A 16,608-nucleotide genomic window follows, 5' to 3' on the forward strand; every position below is an offset into this window, starting at 1 on the left:
GTGTACTAATTTTTTTAATCAACATAAACCAATTCCCATCTGGATGTTAAAGAGGAATGCCTCTGCCCCTTGGGATACCTCTGCTCTTTCTAAGGGAAGGAAGAACACAAGCAGTGGCATCACTAGGGTTCCTGTCACCCGGTGCGGGATGCCAACGCGTCACACACACCCCATGCAGTGGGCGGGGCAACACCCCAGGTGGTGGGCCTGGTGATGTACCATCACTCTGCCCCCGCTGGTTTTTTGTCTGTACCTTTTGATAGAACAAAGATAGAACACATTCTGCATGGAATTACGCATTGATTGATATATAACATGCTGGTATTATTCCTCCAAACTGTGATTTTAGTGATTTTGGTCACTAGTGGTGTCACACACCCCCTCCCCCAGGGTGTCAACTTACTAACACCTTATTGCAGCAGTTCTAAAACTTTTAGCACTGGGACCCACTTTTTAGAATGACAAGCTGTCCAAGACCCACCAGAAGTGATGTCATGGTGGAAGTGACATCATCAGGCAAATTAAAATAAATAAGTATAAATAATTAAAGTAAAACAAATAATTAATTAAGCAGAAGCCAGTCCTGGTCCACCAAGTGAATTTCCTCTGTGGCCTGCCTGCAATAACACCCCCTCCAAAATCAGTAAGGTTTTCAGCCCTACCCAGTGCCCAGTTCAATTTAAGAACTTCTGTTTAAACCAAATCACTGTCAGGATCCACCTGGCTTTTCAAGTCTCAAAAAGGTTCACCTTATCAGCTTATTGCATTGCAGTCGCTTGACATTCCGCATCCAATGGTATATAATATGATGGGGTTACTCCTAACCACCGTGATTTTAGCGTGTCACTCCCCGTGCGCGTCACCTGGTGTGGCCCGTACCCCCGCACCCCCCTTAGCGATGCCACTGAACACAAGCCCACTCCAATCTTGTATTGCAAAGAATACTAATCATGCTACTGAACCAGGTGCTTCCTTTCCTTTCTGTGAGTATCTTAATGTATTCAGTTTGGATCCTTTCATTCCTATTGACACGTAGAAAATGGCTGGAGATATATCTAGGAGCACTTGTTCTCCGTTTGCAAACGGGATCGCAGTGCTGGGATATGAACATGCATAATAATTAGGGTGCCTAATTAAGCTGAAACATCATGTCCTTTTAATTATGCAGTTAGGATGTCGAATTACATAATTAAGGCCTGTAATTGCATGATGAAAAAAGTTATGAAAGTTTATACTGCTTAGTGAAATTGCATTTTAAACTAAAAAAAAACACACACACAACAAGCCTCTGTACAGAATAAATTTTACCCACCCCCTACCACGGTAAAGGAATGTAAAGCAAAAAGAATAACACATTATCCATGAAAGTATCAAGGGAGAAATGGCATTATGTATTGGTGTTTTAGGTACAGGGCTGGGAATCTGGGAGATACACTTAGCGTCACTAAAACATACATTTTGGGTTCAGTCTCTGGCAGCCCATTCCAAAGTCCCACTGTGTTCAGTGAGGCTTACTTGCTAGTAAGAGTATTCAGGATCACAGGCAACCTTGGCCATATTTACGCAATCTATCTATTTAAGAGCCATACGATGGCCTTTAATTAAGAGCTCAATCCTATGGTTCCCAACCCCACCAATGCAGTGGTGCTGAAATGGCTATTGGACTGCTTTTACAACTGGTGCTGACTGCTTTATAGCAGTCAGCACCAGCGGAAGAAGTGGTAGAATGTCAACCGGAGCAGGTAGGATTAGGTCGTAGATGTACAAGAGGCACAAGCTGCTGTCACTTGACTCTCCTGGGTTCCTCCATCTTGAATCTTGTGCGATCAAAGATGGCGGCACGCAGGAGAGCCAGTAAGAAGAGCCACCAGGGACATCCTACAGCTCTCTTGTGAGTTTGCGGTGCCCAGTTTGGTAACTGTTGCCTGTAAGCTATGCTTAGTTTGGTTGGCACAAGACCTTGTACATACTTGGGAGCTGGTTGGTTGGCAACCTTCCGTCTCAAAAGACTATGGTATAAGCCTACAGCACCCGGTATTCCCAGGCGGTCTCCCATCCAAGTACTAACCAGGCCTGACCCTGCTTAGCTTCCAAGATCAGATGAGATTGGGTATGTGCAGGGAGCTGAATCCTTCAATTTTCCTAATGTGTTCAGCCTTTTTACATTCCTGAAATGGTTGAATATTTAGAGCTCTGGTTCAGTTCTGCAGTTGTTTAGAAGTCAAGTGTCAAATGTGATTTCTCTATTGTGTGGGAAAGATATTTTTTGGCATTAATTGTTCAAAAATTATTTGGTGGGTCTTGTCACCAGCCCTCATGACAATGGCCAGCTCATTTGGTGGGCTTACTGCTGTACTGCTCTGCTCACTGCTATATTCTTGTTTCACTTAATATACTGCAAGTATTCCTGATTTCCTCTGCTAAAGATGGGAGGATGTGTGAAAATCTATTTTGGGATGGTATTTTTAATACCTTCTAGCACATTTCTGGAGCAATGTAAATGAATAAATAATGTTTACATTTTTAACATACCCAGACCTGAAGGCTCTGGTGGATAATTGAAAAAACATGTTAAATAAATAAAAAGTGGGATGGAGAAGGAAATTTACTAATTTTGACCCCATTGTTTCTGACGGTTGAAGTGAACTATGGATTGCTGCAGCTCTGAGTGGACCCAGCTTGCTTGAAGTTCATCTGGAGCTTCTATGCTTGGTGGTGATGTCATTACCATGTGCCTTTGCAGCTCATTGGATTGGTGGTGGGCTGATGAGCAGCTGGGAGCAGGTGTCGGCTGCGGAAAGGAACAAGAGGAGGGAGAAGGAAGGAGCTAGGGGAGGTCGTGGGGATGATGAGTGTGGAGGAGGAGTGGAGCATGAGAGGAGAGAAGCAGAAAGCAGGGAAAGAGGCTTGAGTGGAGAAGGGGTGGATGAGGATGAGGTGGAGCAGACTGGGAAATCATTAGAAAGCATAATGGGACAGAGAAACCAGGAAAAGGGTGGAAGGAAAGAAAAGTGACAGCGAAGAGTCAAACAGCTAACCTGCCCTGGAGGAAACATTGGTGGGCTTGAGCCAGATGGCCAGGACCCCAGAGTAATGGGTCTCCCTAGTAAGATTCCCCTGGCACCTCCCTTTGTGAGAAAGATACCTTAAAAAGGCCTATCTAAGCAACACCTATGGGCCAGAGTGATCCACCTTGCTAATTGGAATCTCAGATTCCCTTGCCAATCATCCAGGTACATCTGATCATGCAAGGTCTCTATCTGAAACCTCTCTCTCAGCACAGAACCCAAACTTCTGTGCATAAGGAAGGGGGGAAGAAAAAGCTGAACAGTGAAGCAATCTACTATTTATGTTTTGATTTTTCCAGTTGCAACTAGGTTCTAAGGACCCAAACCTATCCAGTTTTCCAGTGCCGCCGTGCGAATGGGGCATGTGCTGCTTCCTGTGGTGGGGAGGCAGTCTCTGAGGCCTCCTCAAGGTGTGGTAACATTTGTTCCCTTACCTCAGGGCTTCATTGAGGCTGCACCAGTGGTGAAAAGTTGGATAGGATTGGGCCCCAAGTCACATTACAAGGCAAAGAGAGACTATTGAGGTGTCTGCTGCCTCTGTTTTGGGGGACAATGTCTTTTGCTGAGCCCAAGGATGAAGACGTGCCCTCTTGGGATGCAGGGTTGGGTGGGGTTTGTACCATACCCCCTTAGAAGAAATTTGTTATCTCTTTAGTTTGTGTCCAGTTCTATCAAGGCTGAGACCAAGGACAGGTGGCGGTAAGAAAACTATTCCAGCTAGTCTGGGGCAGCAGAAGAGGGTAGGTTACACACAGGAAAGTAAAACAGTCCTAGATCAGGATACTAGAGAATAAGGCTGGCCAGATACGGGTCTTCCAGGATTCCAGTCAAATCATTGGGGGAAGACAAGTTTTATTTCAAAGTGAGTTTGTTTCATCTAAGCCCTTTTGTACTGTCTGGGCCTCTCTACTCCTTTTGGCTCTATCCTTTTGCTGAGGAATACAGTGTCTTAAACATACAGATCTCTGACCTGGTGTCTGGCACTCCTTAGCATCTCTATGAATTTTGGTTATGACTTTTCCCCTAGACTGATGTACATCATACTACAGTATTCCCAGTATATATTCTACCCTTTTGGCTGGGACCCACGTATAGCTTATAAATGGAAAACTTGTCGTTTCTGTCTCGTGTATTTTAATCCTTTACGGTTAGTGGTAGTCTGTATGATTCTTGGTAGTGACACACCTCGTGTGCAAACCTAATATTTTCCGTCAAGGATGAGTTGCATGTTCTTCATTAGCAGATAGTGGCAAGTATCGGAACTCGTGGACTTCTTTGCTGTTAATTTTTTTCAGAGTGAAGATGAAATACAGGAAGCCTTTGTTAGAAAACAAAGAAGATGTGAACGTGAATAGCATGGTTATATTTATTTATTTATTTATAGATAGATAGCTAGATAGTATTTTCATCCTGCCTTTCTTCCACATCAAAGGGGACTCAATGTATTACCATTTATAGGACTTCTAAGATTGTTTGTTTTAATTTTGATAAATGAAAGAAAGGCAGAAGGAAATTGCTTATTGCAGTGTTTCTCAGACTGTGGGTCGGGACCCACTTGGTGGGTCGCAAGCCAATTTCAGCTGGGTCCCCATTCATTTCAATGTTTTATTTTTAATCTATTAGACTTGATGCTCTCATGGCATGTGACTGCATTTGGGGAAATGTTACAGATCTGAACTTTGAACAGGCCATTATGTATTTAACAATGATAGTCAATGGGACTTGTTCCTCAGTAAGTGTGGGTAGGATTACAGCCTAGGATTGTTAAAAATTTTCCTGCTTGATGATGTCACTTCCAGTCATGGCATCACTTTCGGTGGGTCCTGACAGATTCTTATTCTAAAAAGTGGGTCCTGGTGCTAAAAGTGTGAGAACCACTGGCTTATTGACTTCCAGAATAGTGTCCTCTGTAGCACCTGAGCTTCGATTTAGTGAGCCCTTGCAAGATCTTGACCTGGGTGGTATAAGACAGTAAGATTCTGCCCAGCTGTCGTATCTTGGTGGGACTCTGGGCCTCACAAAAATGACTTGGAGAAACTACTGCTGAACACACACACCTTTTGAAATTCCCTTGCCTAAGAATACCATAGGAAAAGTTCTCAACAGAATTTGGCAGAGGCTAGAGATGGGTGTTTGTGCTTTGTTACCTTAATGTTTCTTTCCCCTCCCTGACTCCTTTTGCCCACCGGCCACAACCTTAGGATAGGATTATTCAAAGAAGCACTGGCATTTCTGGCTCTTATGCTGCCCAGGAGCCAGGAACGCAAATGCTACTCCCCCCCCACTCGGAAGTAACTGCAGTGATGTAATGATGGGCGCAATCCTACCCTGCGCTGGAACAGGCAAGCCAAGGCTTGTGCTGTATCCAGTGCAGGATAGTGGCCCAAGGCAGCTTAGCCAGAGGGAAGGGAAAACTTTTCCCCTTACTTCTGGGTAAGGCGCCATTGCCCCAATGGGTCTCTTTGGACTCCTGAGGTGGCACAAGTCCAAGGAGAGCAGAGTGGCTTCATGCCACTCCAAACGCCCTGGGAATGAGGGTTGGGATCCAGCATAAGTGCTGGATCCCAGCCCCCACTCCCCCCGCCTGCCCTCCCCCCGCCTATGCTCCAAACGGCCACCCCCTTTTTTCAAAGCAAAAGAAGCTGCTGGCTTTTTAAAAAAAAGCTAAGAAATGGGCAGTTGAGGGACAGTGGATGTCACCACTGCCCCCACAAATGTGCTGTGTGGAGGCACTTGTCTCCATTGATCCCTGCCCCTGGTACACCCGTGCTAAGAAGCTAACTATCCAGGACTATTTTGGATTTTGAATGTCAGGGCTGCACCATCAACTTTCTGCAGGAAGAGCTGAGTCATGGTGATACATTTTCCATGCAGAAGCCTGGGAATCAATATCTGGTGTAAGGTTCTTGACTGATTCTTATCCTATAGACATTCAAGAGATGGTGGCTTCACATCACAGCTGTGCTCCTTTTTCATAGCTCTTGTTTTTGTTTTTTTATCCACTTACCCTAAAGTTTGGCCTGCTGCAGAACTTACAGAACTTATTTCACTATTTTGCAGGCACTATGCTTCTACATTCTCCAGACTGAAGAAGTTGGGCATTCGCCACCCTCCACCTTTGCCATTCCTTGGAAACCTACTATTCTTCCGTAACGTAAGTACTTTAGGTGGTGTCTATTCAAGTATGGTTTGAAACAAAATGGATTTATTCTTTCGTACCTGATTGGCATCTTGGTGTTGAAAGTACCATAAATCCCAAGGAGAGACATGGAGGATTTTCAAGGTGGCAGTGAGGATATTGTTTGTTTTTTGTTGTTGTTTTTAAACAAAATCTGGTAAAAATAATCAGAATCCTAGCTATGACCTTTAGCTGAAGATTGATATTACAGTTGTATGGGGACAGGTGGTAATTCACAAGCTGTGTCTTTTAGATGTTCAGAAACTGGACTTGCTGTGGTTGGGGCTTCCAAGGGTAAGAAGCTAGGTTTCTGTGTGCCACACAGTTCCTTGTCATTTCTTGTGGTTTCTAACTGCAAACATTCATTCAGATTGTGCTTAATTTTCATTCAATTACTGATGTGTTGGTCCATTCCAAATGCGCAGGGGGGGCCCCTGTACCCACAAATTCAGCTATCCATGGATCGGGTCCATGAGGCCCCCTGCGCGCTCCCTCCCTGGGTCTCCCAATGCCTTATAAGGCATTAAAAATACACTTCCGGTTTCCTCTGTGAAACCAGAAGTTGCATTTTTTCACCTTCAGAGTTCAGTCTGAGCCTGGCAGAGGCCTCATATGGACGACTGCTGCCTCTGCTGAGCTCAGAGGCCCCCCTGGAAAGAAGGGAAGCTTCTTTCCTCCCCTCACCTCCGGAGGCAGGATCTGGACTGTGTGATAGGCGTTCACCCATATCCACACTTTCAGCTGTCTGGATTGGAACCCCCATAGATAAGGGGGCACCACTGTATCCTTTGTAAGCCAAGTGTCATAGATATGCATCTAAAATAAATCTGGGCTAGTTGGTCTACATGGTTGGCAACCTTCAGTCTCGAAAACTATGGTATAAGCCTACAGCACCCAGTATTCCCAGGCAGTCTCCCATCCAAGTACTAACCAGGCACAAAACATATGCTGATTGCAAGATTTTGACCCTAAATGTAGAAAGAGTTAAGGTCTTGATCTTCAACCTAAGCCTGAACTTATAATTCTTGTTGCACCTTTGGAGCTTTCTATTATTCTGCTTTCTCTTCCCAACTACTCTTTGAGGTAGATTGAGCGTCACTCTCAAAAAGCACCCAGTGAACTTCAAAGCTGAGTAAGAATTTAAACTGAAGTCTTCTGCACGTATGCCTGACATTAGCTCTGTTCAGACATTATACTACATGTTATCCTCAGTCCTGATCTCCATATCTTTAGATTAATATTGGCAAAATCTAAGCATGTGCAGAATCTAAGCATGTGCAGCATGGTGTGGTAGGGATGGTGAACCAGGACGAGGGTTCAGATTTCCATCCATCTGTGAAACTTGCTGGGTGGCTTTGGGCCGATCTTTCTCTCAACTTAATATGTCTCACCTGCCTGATGTGAGGAACAAGTGTGGAGAAAGATCCACCTATGATATCTGGAGCTTCTTGGAGGAAAGCTGGGCTAAAAAATATGTAATACATAAACTCTGTCCTTGGAACAGCAGGGTTCTCAATAATCCAGGGTGAATATTACATGCATGTCATTTTACCTAGGCTCTGTGCAGACATTCAGCTGAATATATGGAGGTAGGGAGTGCAACATTCTGTGTAATCTCGCTCCCCACTTATTTAACATAATGTCTGAACAGGGTTATTGTATCCAGTTCATCACACTGAGTTATTTCATCAATGAAACCGAACTCAAAGCTTTCACAGTCCTATACAGCATACTGGATAGGATGTTACCTTGATAAACCTTGCGAAGAAAGTGGTGTGTTTTAAAGCCCAAGCTAGTGCTTGTCTTACATTTAGCAGAGTAACTACTCTGCTATATAAGCAGAGTAGCTGCTATATAATATAAAGGGAGAGTAACTGTCCTCCTTCACTCCAGTGACTCTACTCTAGTGGCTGTTTACTGGTGTTCCTTCTGTTATCTTTTTAGATTCTTGAGCGCTTTTGGCTCAGGAGACCATTTATTTCTTTGATTTTCTCTGTAAACTATTTTGTGACCTTTTGTTGAAAAGCAGTATTTATTCTTAAAAATACATATATATTCTTGAAAATAATGATAGATTTAGATCAGAGTTCAAATCCTCCATAAAACTTCCTGGGTATTTATGGCCATGCCGCTATATCCCAGTCTCACTTACAAGTTTGTTGTGAGGTTTAACAGTGTAAAAAATAAAGCATCAGGAGGAGCAGGAGGTCTGGTCTAGAGGGTTGAGCCTCCATTTGCCTGAAGATAACATCCGAAGGTCGCCAGTTCGAGGCCACCGGCACCGTGCGACCTTGAAGCAGCTGACAAGCTGAGCTGAGCTATTCCATCTGCTCTGAGCGTGGGAGGATGGAGGCCAGAATGTGCGGCCAGACCAAGAAAGAAACACCTGAATGTTGTGGTTTCTTGAAAGATAGAAACCTTCTTTCAAATTGTAAAAATCCCGACTGGGATTTAAAAATTGCCTGCCTATGTAAACCGCCTTGAATAAAGTCTAAGGAGAAATCTGAGGATCAAGAAAGGCGGTATAGAAATACCTGTATTATTATTATTATTATCATCATCATCATCATCATCATCAGTAATAACAAAAGTGCTAGCTTGGGCTTTAAAATGCACCATTTTCTAAGTATACCTTCCTTGTTGGCATACATGTGAATGTATGTGACGGGGAGGGGGTTTACAGCATCCTATTCCTCTACCTCTGGGCCTTCTCAAGCCTCACAGGGTTTTGGAGCCTCCCTTCCAACTAGCTTCTAGCCCTCAGCCAGCCCTTTCTCATCCCTGACCCTCTTTTTATATTCCCCTGACCTTGGCAGGTCCCAGCCCCATTCCTGGTTTCAACCACCTGGCCTGGTTGACTGCTGGGCCCAAGCCTCCTCTCCTGGGAGGTGAAAAGACTCCTGTGGACATTTGCCACACCTTTCTGCTTCTGCCTATAGGCGCACTCCACTCACTGGGCCAGTAACCTGCACCCTGCCCTGCTGAGACCTTTCTGGCCTCTCCCAGCTTATACCCAACCCTGTCCCTATTGGGTAGACCCCTCTGTGGATTGGGTAAGTCCGGCCCTGGAAAGATAATAAGCAACTGCTGCAAAATTAGTCATAATACACTGGGAAGTGGTAGAAAACCTACAGACGGCCCAATCCTGCCTAAACTTCCTTGCGCTGATGCAGTGGTACCTGCACAGGCTACGTTGCATCCCGCACAGACATTTGGCAGGTGGGAATTCTCCTTGAGGTAAGGAGATATTTGTTCCCTTCTCCTGGTGAAAGCCCCAGCTGCCAAACCGCTGGCACAAGTCTGCAGTAATCTGTGTTACTGGTTTGGGCCTGGGAGGGGGGATAGGATATGGTGTGTGCTGGTGCCACTGATCCTGCCCACCCCGCTCTGTTGCCACCCTCCCCCACTCTGTTTACTCCTCCCCACCCCCACCACTGTCCGCACAACACAGAACTCACCTGCTCTGACCAGCATCACTCCTCATGCTGACACTGGCGGGAATGCTCTGGTCTTTCCCCCTGGTGCTTCCTGAAGGTGTGCTGTCCCAACGTGCTTTATGGTCCATTTGCGAAGACATGCACTGGTGGCGCACGTGCTCTGCCTGTGCGAACAGAGAGTAGGATTGTGCCGTTGGTTGGAGTGGTTAAGTTTGCTATGGAATGCATCCAACTGGCTAAATTCACAAAGATTTAAATTTTAGTAATGACTTTGACAGAGCATTTGTTGTGTAGAGACCATTACTTAATTACATTTGGAAATACACCCCTAGTTTTTAACTGTACTTATTGTGCCAATTTTAACTTATCGTATATCTGACATCTCTTGTAAGGCATAAATAATTTGTATATGTATCATCGAAAAACAGCATGTATAATATTTCTGAATGTTTGTGGTGTTTTAAATAAACCTTATAAAAAATGAAGTAGAAAACCTTCCAACCATACTGTAGAAACACACTCGTACTGTGACTTAGGACCCAATCCTATCCAACCTTCCAGCACCAGTGCTGCCGTAATGCAGCCCCACGGTAATGCAGCCAGTGGGTCATGCACTGCATCCTGTGGTGGTGGGGCAAGCCACAGAGGCCTCCTCTGGATAAGGGGATGTTTGTTCCCTTTCCTCAGGGCTGCATTGCAGCTGCACTCGCCCTGGAAAGCTGGATAGGATTGGGCCCTTAGTTAAAACATGTTACCTAATAGATGCAAGAGAGGATGCTAGTTTTGGAAAATCCTGCCCAAAAGCCACGTCTGAGCCACTAGGCTCAGGACTGATCTCAAAGCACCCAAAGTGTGGATTAGTGGTGGTGCAAGAGCATGTGTGATTGTGCCTGCACTTGAGTGGTGCACCGTGGGTGAGTTAGCTGTTTAGCAATTCCAAGCAGCGCCTGTGCTCTCGCGCTGTCATGTGAATTTGCCCCTTTGTCACTGGAGAAGTGAGATTGCAAAATCTTTTTGATGCTGCTTGTAGGTCTGTTCATTCACATCAACACATTCTCATGTGTTTTACTCTCCATCGTAAGGATTCCCTTTCTTTCTCTTTCCTCACCTCTCCTTTTTATTATTAGCCAGGCTGCTGACAGGCTGCATGCCGCTTCCCTGCCTTGAATTTTAATTGAGACATCATTCTTTTTCGCCTCTCTCAGAATGGACAGGATACTCTTTGTTTGCTCTGTTTATTCCTGTCTGGCCTACTTGTAGCTCCTGGGCTTCTGCTGAGTGGCCCACTTCTGTTTAATGGAAAGTGGGGGTGCTCTGTGTGTGTGGGGAAGGGGGAGCTTTGTCTCATTTAGTCTTTGGTCTGGCTGGGCTGAACTGTTTTATAGCTGTTGAGAGGATAGCGAAGGCAAGGGCAGGGAAGATGAAAAATGCTCCCTGTTCCTCACTATGCAGTTAAAAGAAAAAACGAAAAACACCCTTTAATAAGCAAGTAAAGGCAAACAAAATGCAAAGTGTGCAGGGTAACTGAACAACCCTGGCATAATTTCAGAATTGGAATGCAAATGCTTCCATGGTTAGGGAAAGAAGCTGCAGAAGCAGGATACAATGAAAAGGCTAATTCTGAAGAAGCGCAGGGTGAAATGAAGGGGAAGAATGGAGCACACTGTGGCCCCAGTTTGGGTTACAGCTTGCAGAGATAGTAAAATGTCTGTCTGTGTATAGTTTCATGTTGCTTTTATGGAGAAAAACAGGGTGGAAGTTGAGGGGAAGGTGCTTCCTCTACACTTGTCTAATGGTTATATGGAACCTGGAAAATGAAAACTGTGAGATTTAAATGTTAAAAAAAAAAAAATTCCCCACTTTGGACAAGAGAGTGCACTAGAAGCTCAAACTGTGAAACCCTTTGCAAACAGTCTGAGCCATCCCACATTCACTAAACCAGGGGTGCTCAATAGGTGGATCGCGATCTACCGGTAGATCGCGAGGCAAAATGAGTAGATCGCGGAGTGCCGACCCCCCCCCCTTCAGGTGCCTCTGGGAGGAAACACCGGGAGTAAGGCCCATTGTACTCAATGGGGCTTACTCCCAGGTAAGTGTGGCTAGGATTGCAGCCTCACAGCCTAATCCTAGGCATGTCTACTCAGGAGTAAGTCCTGTTATACTCAGTGGGGCTCAAGGTACACCAACATACATTGTACACATAAATGTTATATGTTACGATGGGGCGAACATTGTAAAAAAAACTCTGGTAGATCTCCGGGCCTTGCTGGGTTTCAAAGTAGCTCTAGAGCCAAAAAAGTGTGAGCACCCCTGCACTAAACAATCCACCTTGCTTCATTGTTTTCTATATCATTATACTATATACCAGTGGTCTTCAACCTTTTTTGTGGCACAATCCCCATACCTACCTACATACATAAAGTATGAGATTACCTGTGTGTGTATCCAGCCCCCCTCCTGGTACCCAGTCAGCCCACCTCATTTCCCCCTGCCTGTTGTGTTTTCACAACAACCTATGAGGTAGCAGCCTGAACAGGGCTGGCCTTAGTAGCTGTGCGACAAGACAGCAAGAAGAGGCTGTGCAGGGTTATATAAAGAATTCAGTTTTGATAAGGCAGTTCCATTATTGGGTTGAATCCAAGCCCTCTCTTGCACATGCTTTGAAAGGTTGCTGTGACCCCAACAATGATTGGAAGTTGAGGGTGTCAACAGTTATACTTTGTTTACAGTTGCAATAGAAAAACCGGAATCCCCACAACTAATGTTGGTGGTTGTGTATCCATAGACATTTATCAAATTGCACTGAGTAGTGATCAGCCAGGAAATACATATCTGTGAAATAATTTTAGTTGCCTTAAAATAGGGGAGTCTCACACTTCAAAAACCCAGATTCTTTGAAAGATATATTTCTTACTCAGGCGTCTCTGTTTCAGCAGTGAATACATGCTAGGGATTCCAGCACGTTCCAGGACTGTGTTGTTTGGAACTTTGTCCTGCCAGGTGATGCCGAGGATGCGTTGGAGGCAGCGCATGTGGAAAGTGCTCAGTTTCCTCTCCTGTTGTGAGCGAAGAGTCCATGACTCGCTGCAGTACAGAAGTGTACTCAGGACGCAAGCTCTGTAGACCTGGATCTTGGTATGTTCCATCAGCTTCTTGTTGGACCAGACTCTCTTTGTGAGTCTGGAAAACGTGGTAGCTGCTTTACCGATGCGCTTGTTTAGCTCAGTATCGAGAGAAAGAGTGTCGGAGATCATTGAGCCAAGGTACACAAAGTCATGGACAACCTCCAGTTCATGCTCAGAGATTGTAATGCAGGGAGGTGAGTCCACATCCTGAACCATGACCTGTGTTTTCTTCAGGCTGATTGTCAGTCCAAAATCTTGGCAGGCCTTGCTAAAACGATCCATGAGCTGCTGGAGATCTTTGGCAGAGTGGGTAGTGACAGCTGCATCGTTGGCAAAGAGGAAGTCACGCAGACAACAGAGACGCCTGCGTTGGCTCGGTCATGTCGTGAGAATGGATGATGGCCGGATCCCAAAGGATCTCCTCTATGGAGAACTCGTGCAAGGAAAGCGCCCTACAGGTAGACCACAGCTGCGATACAAGGACATCTGCAAGAGGGATCTGAAGGCCTTAGGGATGGACCTCAACAAGTTGGAAACCCTGGCCTCTGAGCGGCCTGCTTGGAGGCAGGCTGTGCAGCATGGCCTTTCCCAGTTTGAAGAGACACTTTGCCAACAGTCTGAGGCTAAGAGGCAAAGAAGGAAGGCCCATAGCCAGGGAGACAGACCAGGGACAGACTGCACTTGCTCCCGGTGTGGAAGGGATTGTCGCTCCCGGATTGGCCTTTTCAGCCACACTAGACGCTGTGCCAGAACCACCTTTCAGAGCGCGATACCATAGTCTTTCGAGACTGAAGCTTACCAATACAAGTATATTTCTTAGGGGGAAGGGGAGATTTCAGCCGAACCTCACTCTTGATCAGTCATTGGCCCTCCGAATGCCTTTTAAGCCCTTAAGAGAGCTTTCAAGCCCCTCTTCTGGTTTTTCCGATGAAAACTGGAAGTGCCATTTTAGGTCTTAAGTAGTTTGGGGTGGGGAGCGAGCTGGACAGTTCAGGGGTGGAGGGGAAGGATCTTCGCAGCAGTGGCACACACTGAGATCCTATAACACTTTCTCCACCCTGAACTTTGAGTCTCTGCAGACTTACACTAGCGAAATAACTTGCAAATAGCAAAATAAGCAAGAAAAAGTTTTACTTTCCTCTTCTGGGCCTTACTTCTCCCCACTCCAATAGCATGCAGTATGTGCTCCATCAATGATGCTGCGTTCTATGGGCTGGCAAGGGATAGAGTTGGAGTCATTCTTATGAAAGTCTTCTTCGTTCATGAAGACAAATGTACCTGACCGGTCATACTCACATTAGGTTCACCTCCAACTGTTGTGAGATTACATTCTGTGTAATATCTTACATTCAGCCAGAATCCTTTTTTGCCTTATAGATGCACAGATTTCAGAAAGCACCCAGGTTGCTGATGGGATACTACACGCTCCAGCTGGAGATTCTGAAATCCTTACAAGGGTTCTCCCTCTCTTTCCAGCTCGTTCTCTCGACCAATACTGTCAGTTTTAATTGGAAAACAATTTTACTTCCACTCTGGTTTTTGTGATGGCCAAAGCTCACACAGCAGCAGTGCCCATCAGGAGGTTAATGAAGTGTATGGCATAAGCATCCTTAGAAAGGATAACCAAGATGCTTCTTTAAAAAAGGATAAAAAAGGATAACCAAGTTGCTTCTTTGACAAAAGGAGGCACAATTACTAGTATATTTAATACCACCCAGTGTGCAGATGCAGTGAATTTAATTTAGTAATAATGATGGTGACAATTTAGTTTGCAAATCACTTTAAAGACCTCACCATTTTGACAAGGCAACAATCTTTCAGCAGTTTTGGGAGGGAAACCTGTATTGATGTTTTTACACATGACTGTTCTGGACCTTGAACACAGACTTCCCAAAGCCTAGTGCAGTACAGGGGGGCCCTCATAACTGTGAATTCACTTATCCGCGGATCAGGTCTGGGGCCCCCAGCAAGTACACTCCTGCGCTCATCCCTCTGAAGGTGAGGGGAGCTCTGCTCCCTTTGCCTCTGGAGGGGCCTCTGAGCTCAGCAGAGGCCAAGGACATCTGTCCTTAGGGTATCCATCAGTCTGTCCATCAGACTGAGCTCTGAGGCTCAGAACATGTGACTTCTGGTTTCTTTGTCAGATTCAAAGGCAGCAAGCTCATCAGGGAGAGTGGAAAACCAATAGTCTGGCAGTGAAGAGGGCAGTGAAGAGGGATGCCAGAATAGTCTGGCAGTGAAGTGAGAAGTCTGAAGTAATGCAGCATACTGAAAAATCTGATATCACTCTGGTGACACTTCATTTCTCAGGCACAGAGGATTCTGGGAAGTTGTGCAAGTGTTCAAACCTGAGCTGCCAGCAAGCACATCCTTCAGCCAGTGGTCCAGGGAGCAGGAAGAAACCAGGCTACTCTGACTGTACTTGTGAAACTTTGTAGATCCAAACAGGCTTTATTATAAGATATTTTTTTAAAAAACCTGTAATGGCTCCAAAATTCACTGTAGCAGTTGTAGAGCTGAAATTACTGTCAACCTTGGTTTGCTGCTGAGAGCAGTCTTTATCCGTAAGCCAACAAATTTAGCTGAGGCTTAACTTCATTAGTGATGTCTAAACACATTAACCATATGTTCCTCGGCATATGGGTAAATACATATCAATTTATTTTCATTAGTGTTTTATTGGAAGAGATGCTAGTCCTAGTTCTACCAAAGATGCTGTCACAAGGCTGACTTTGAAGAACCAGAGGTTAAGCAGTGCTTCTCACCATAATTAAGCTGCCATGTAGAGGCCATTTGCAACTACCTCTGCATAAAGCTTGAAACTGCCTACCCACACGACTGGCTAGCTATGAGGATCAGCTCTCACTTGTGCAACTTGTCTCCACAGCATTGCAAGCATATTGCTAGTGATGTTTGATGGTGGTGTGAAGGCTACCTGTGTGATGGGGCGAATCCAGTTAATGAGCTAGGTGTGGGTTCATGGCTGAGACAAGATTAACACTGAAAACACAGGCCCACAAAATTGAGGGTCAGAAATTGAGGTCAGAAAAGTTTTTCACAAACTTTATGGTGGTTTGATATGAATTTGGGGTACCGATTAACATAAGAACAGCCCCACTGGATCCAGGCCATAGGCCCATCTAGTCCAGCTTCCTGTATCTCACAGCAGCCCACCAAATGCCCCAGGGAGCACACCAGATAACAAGAGACCTGCATCCTGGTGTCCTCCCTTGCATCTGGCATTCTGACATAGCCCACCTCCAAAATCAGGAGGTTGTGCACACACATCATGGCTTGTACCCCGTAATGGATTTTTCCTCCAGAAACTTGTCCAATCCCCTTTTAAAGGCGTCCAGGCCAGTTGCCATCAGCACATCCTGTGGCAAGGAGTTCCACAGACCAACTACATGCTGAGTAAAGAAATATTTTCTTTTGTCTGTTCTAACTCTCCCAATACTCAATTTTAGTGGATGTCCCCTGGTTCTGGTGTTATGTGAGAATGTAAAGAGTATCCACTCTGTCCATCATTCCAAAAATGGCATCCATTTTGCCCTATCATGTCTAGTTTTGGAGATATAGTATAGCCTCATTAGTGAATGGTTCAAGCAGCTTCCTCATGAGGAAGTCATGGTGTAGGCTTCCTCATGAGGAAGCTGCTTGAACCATTCACTAAAGAGGCTATGCCATGTCTCCAAAACTAGACATGATAGGGCAAAACGGACGCCATTTTTGGAATCAGCACCCCAAATATACCCAGGAATTGGTGTAACGTTTAAGGAAGCAAAATGTGTGTTGGCATG

At 45.2% G+C, this 16,608-nt stretch overlaps 1 protein-coding gene and 1 pseudogene across 1 annotated transcript in view; one reads left to right on the forward strand and one right to left on the reverse strand.

Annotated features, from left to right (window-relative positions):
* Nucleotides 1–1,759: 1,759 nt before the first annotated feature.
* Nucleotides 1,760–16,608, forward strand: part of TBXAS1 (thromboxane A synthase 1) — a 206,770-nt gene continuing 191,921 nt past the window's right edge. The window contains exons 1-2 of the mRNA XM_066634456.1: nt 1,760–1,854; nt 6,129–6,222. Of these exons, the coding sequence (XP_066490553.1) occupies nt 1,760–1,854; nt 6,129–6,222 (189 nt within the window). The remainder of the gene's footprint in view (nt 1,855–6,128; nt 6,223–16,608) is intronic.
* On the reverse strand, nt 2,020–2,132 carry LOC136658087 (5S ribosomal RNA; annotated as a pseudogene).

Source organism: Tiliqua scincoides, chromosome 7 (assembly GCF_035046505.1).
Source record: "Tiliqua scincoides isolate rTilSci1 chromosome 7, rTilSci1.hap2, whole genome shotgun sequence".
Taxonomy (NCBI): Eukaryota; Metazoa; Chordata; class Lepidosauria; order Squamata; family Scincidae; genus Tiliqua; species Tiliqua scincoides.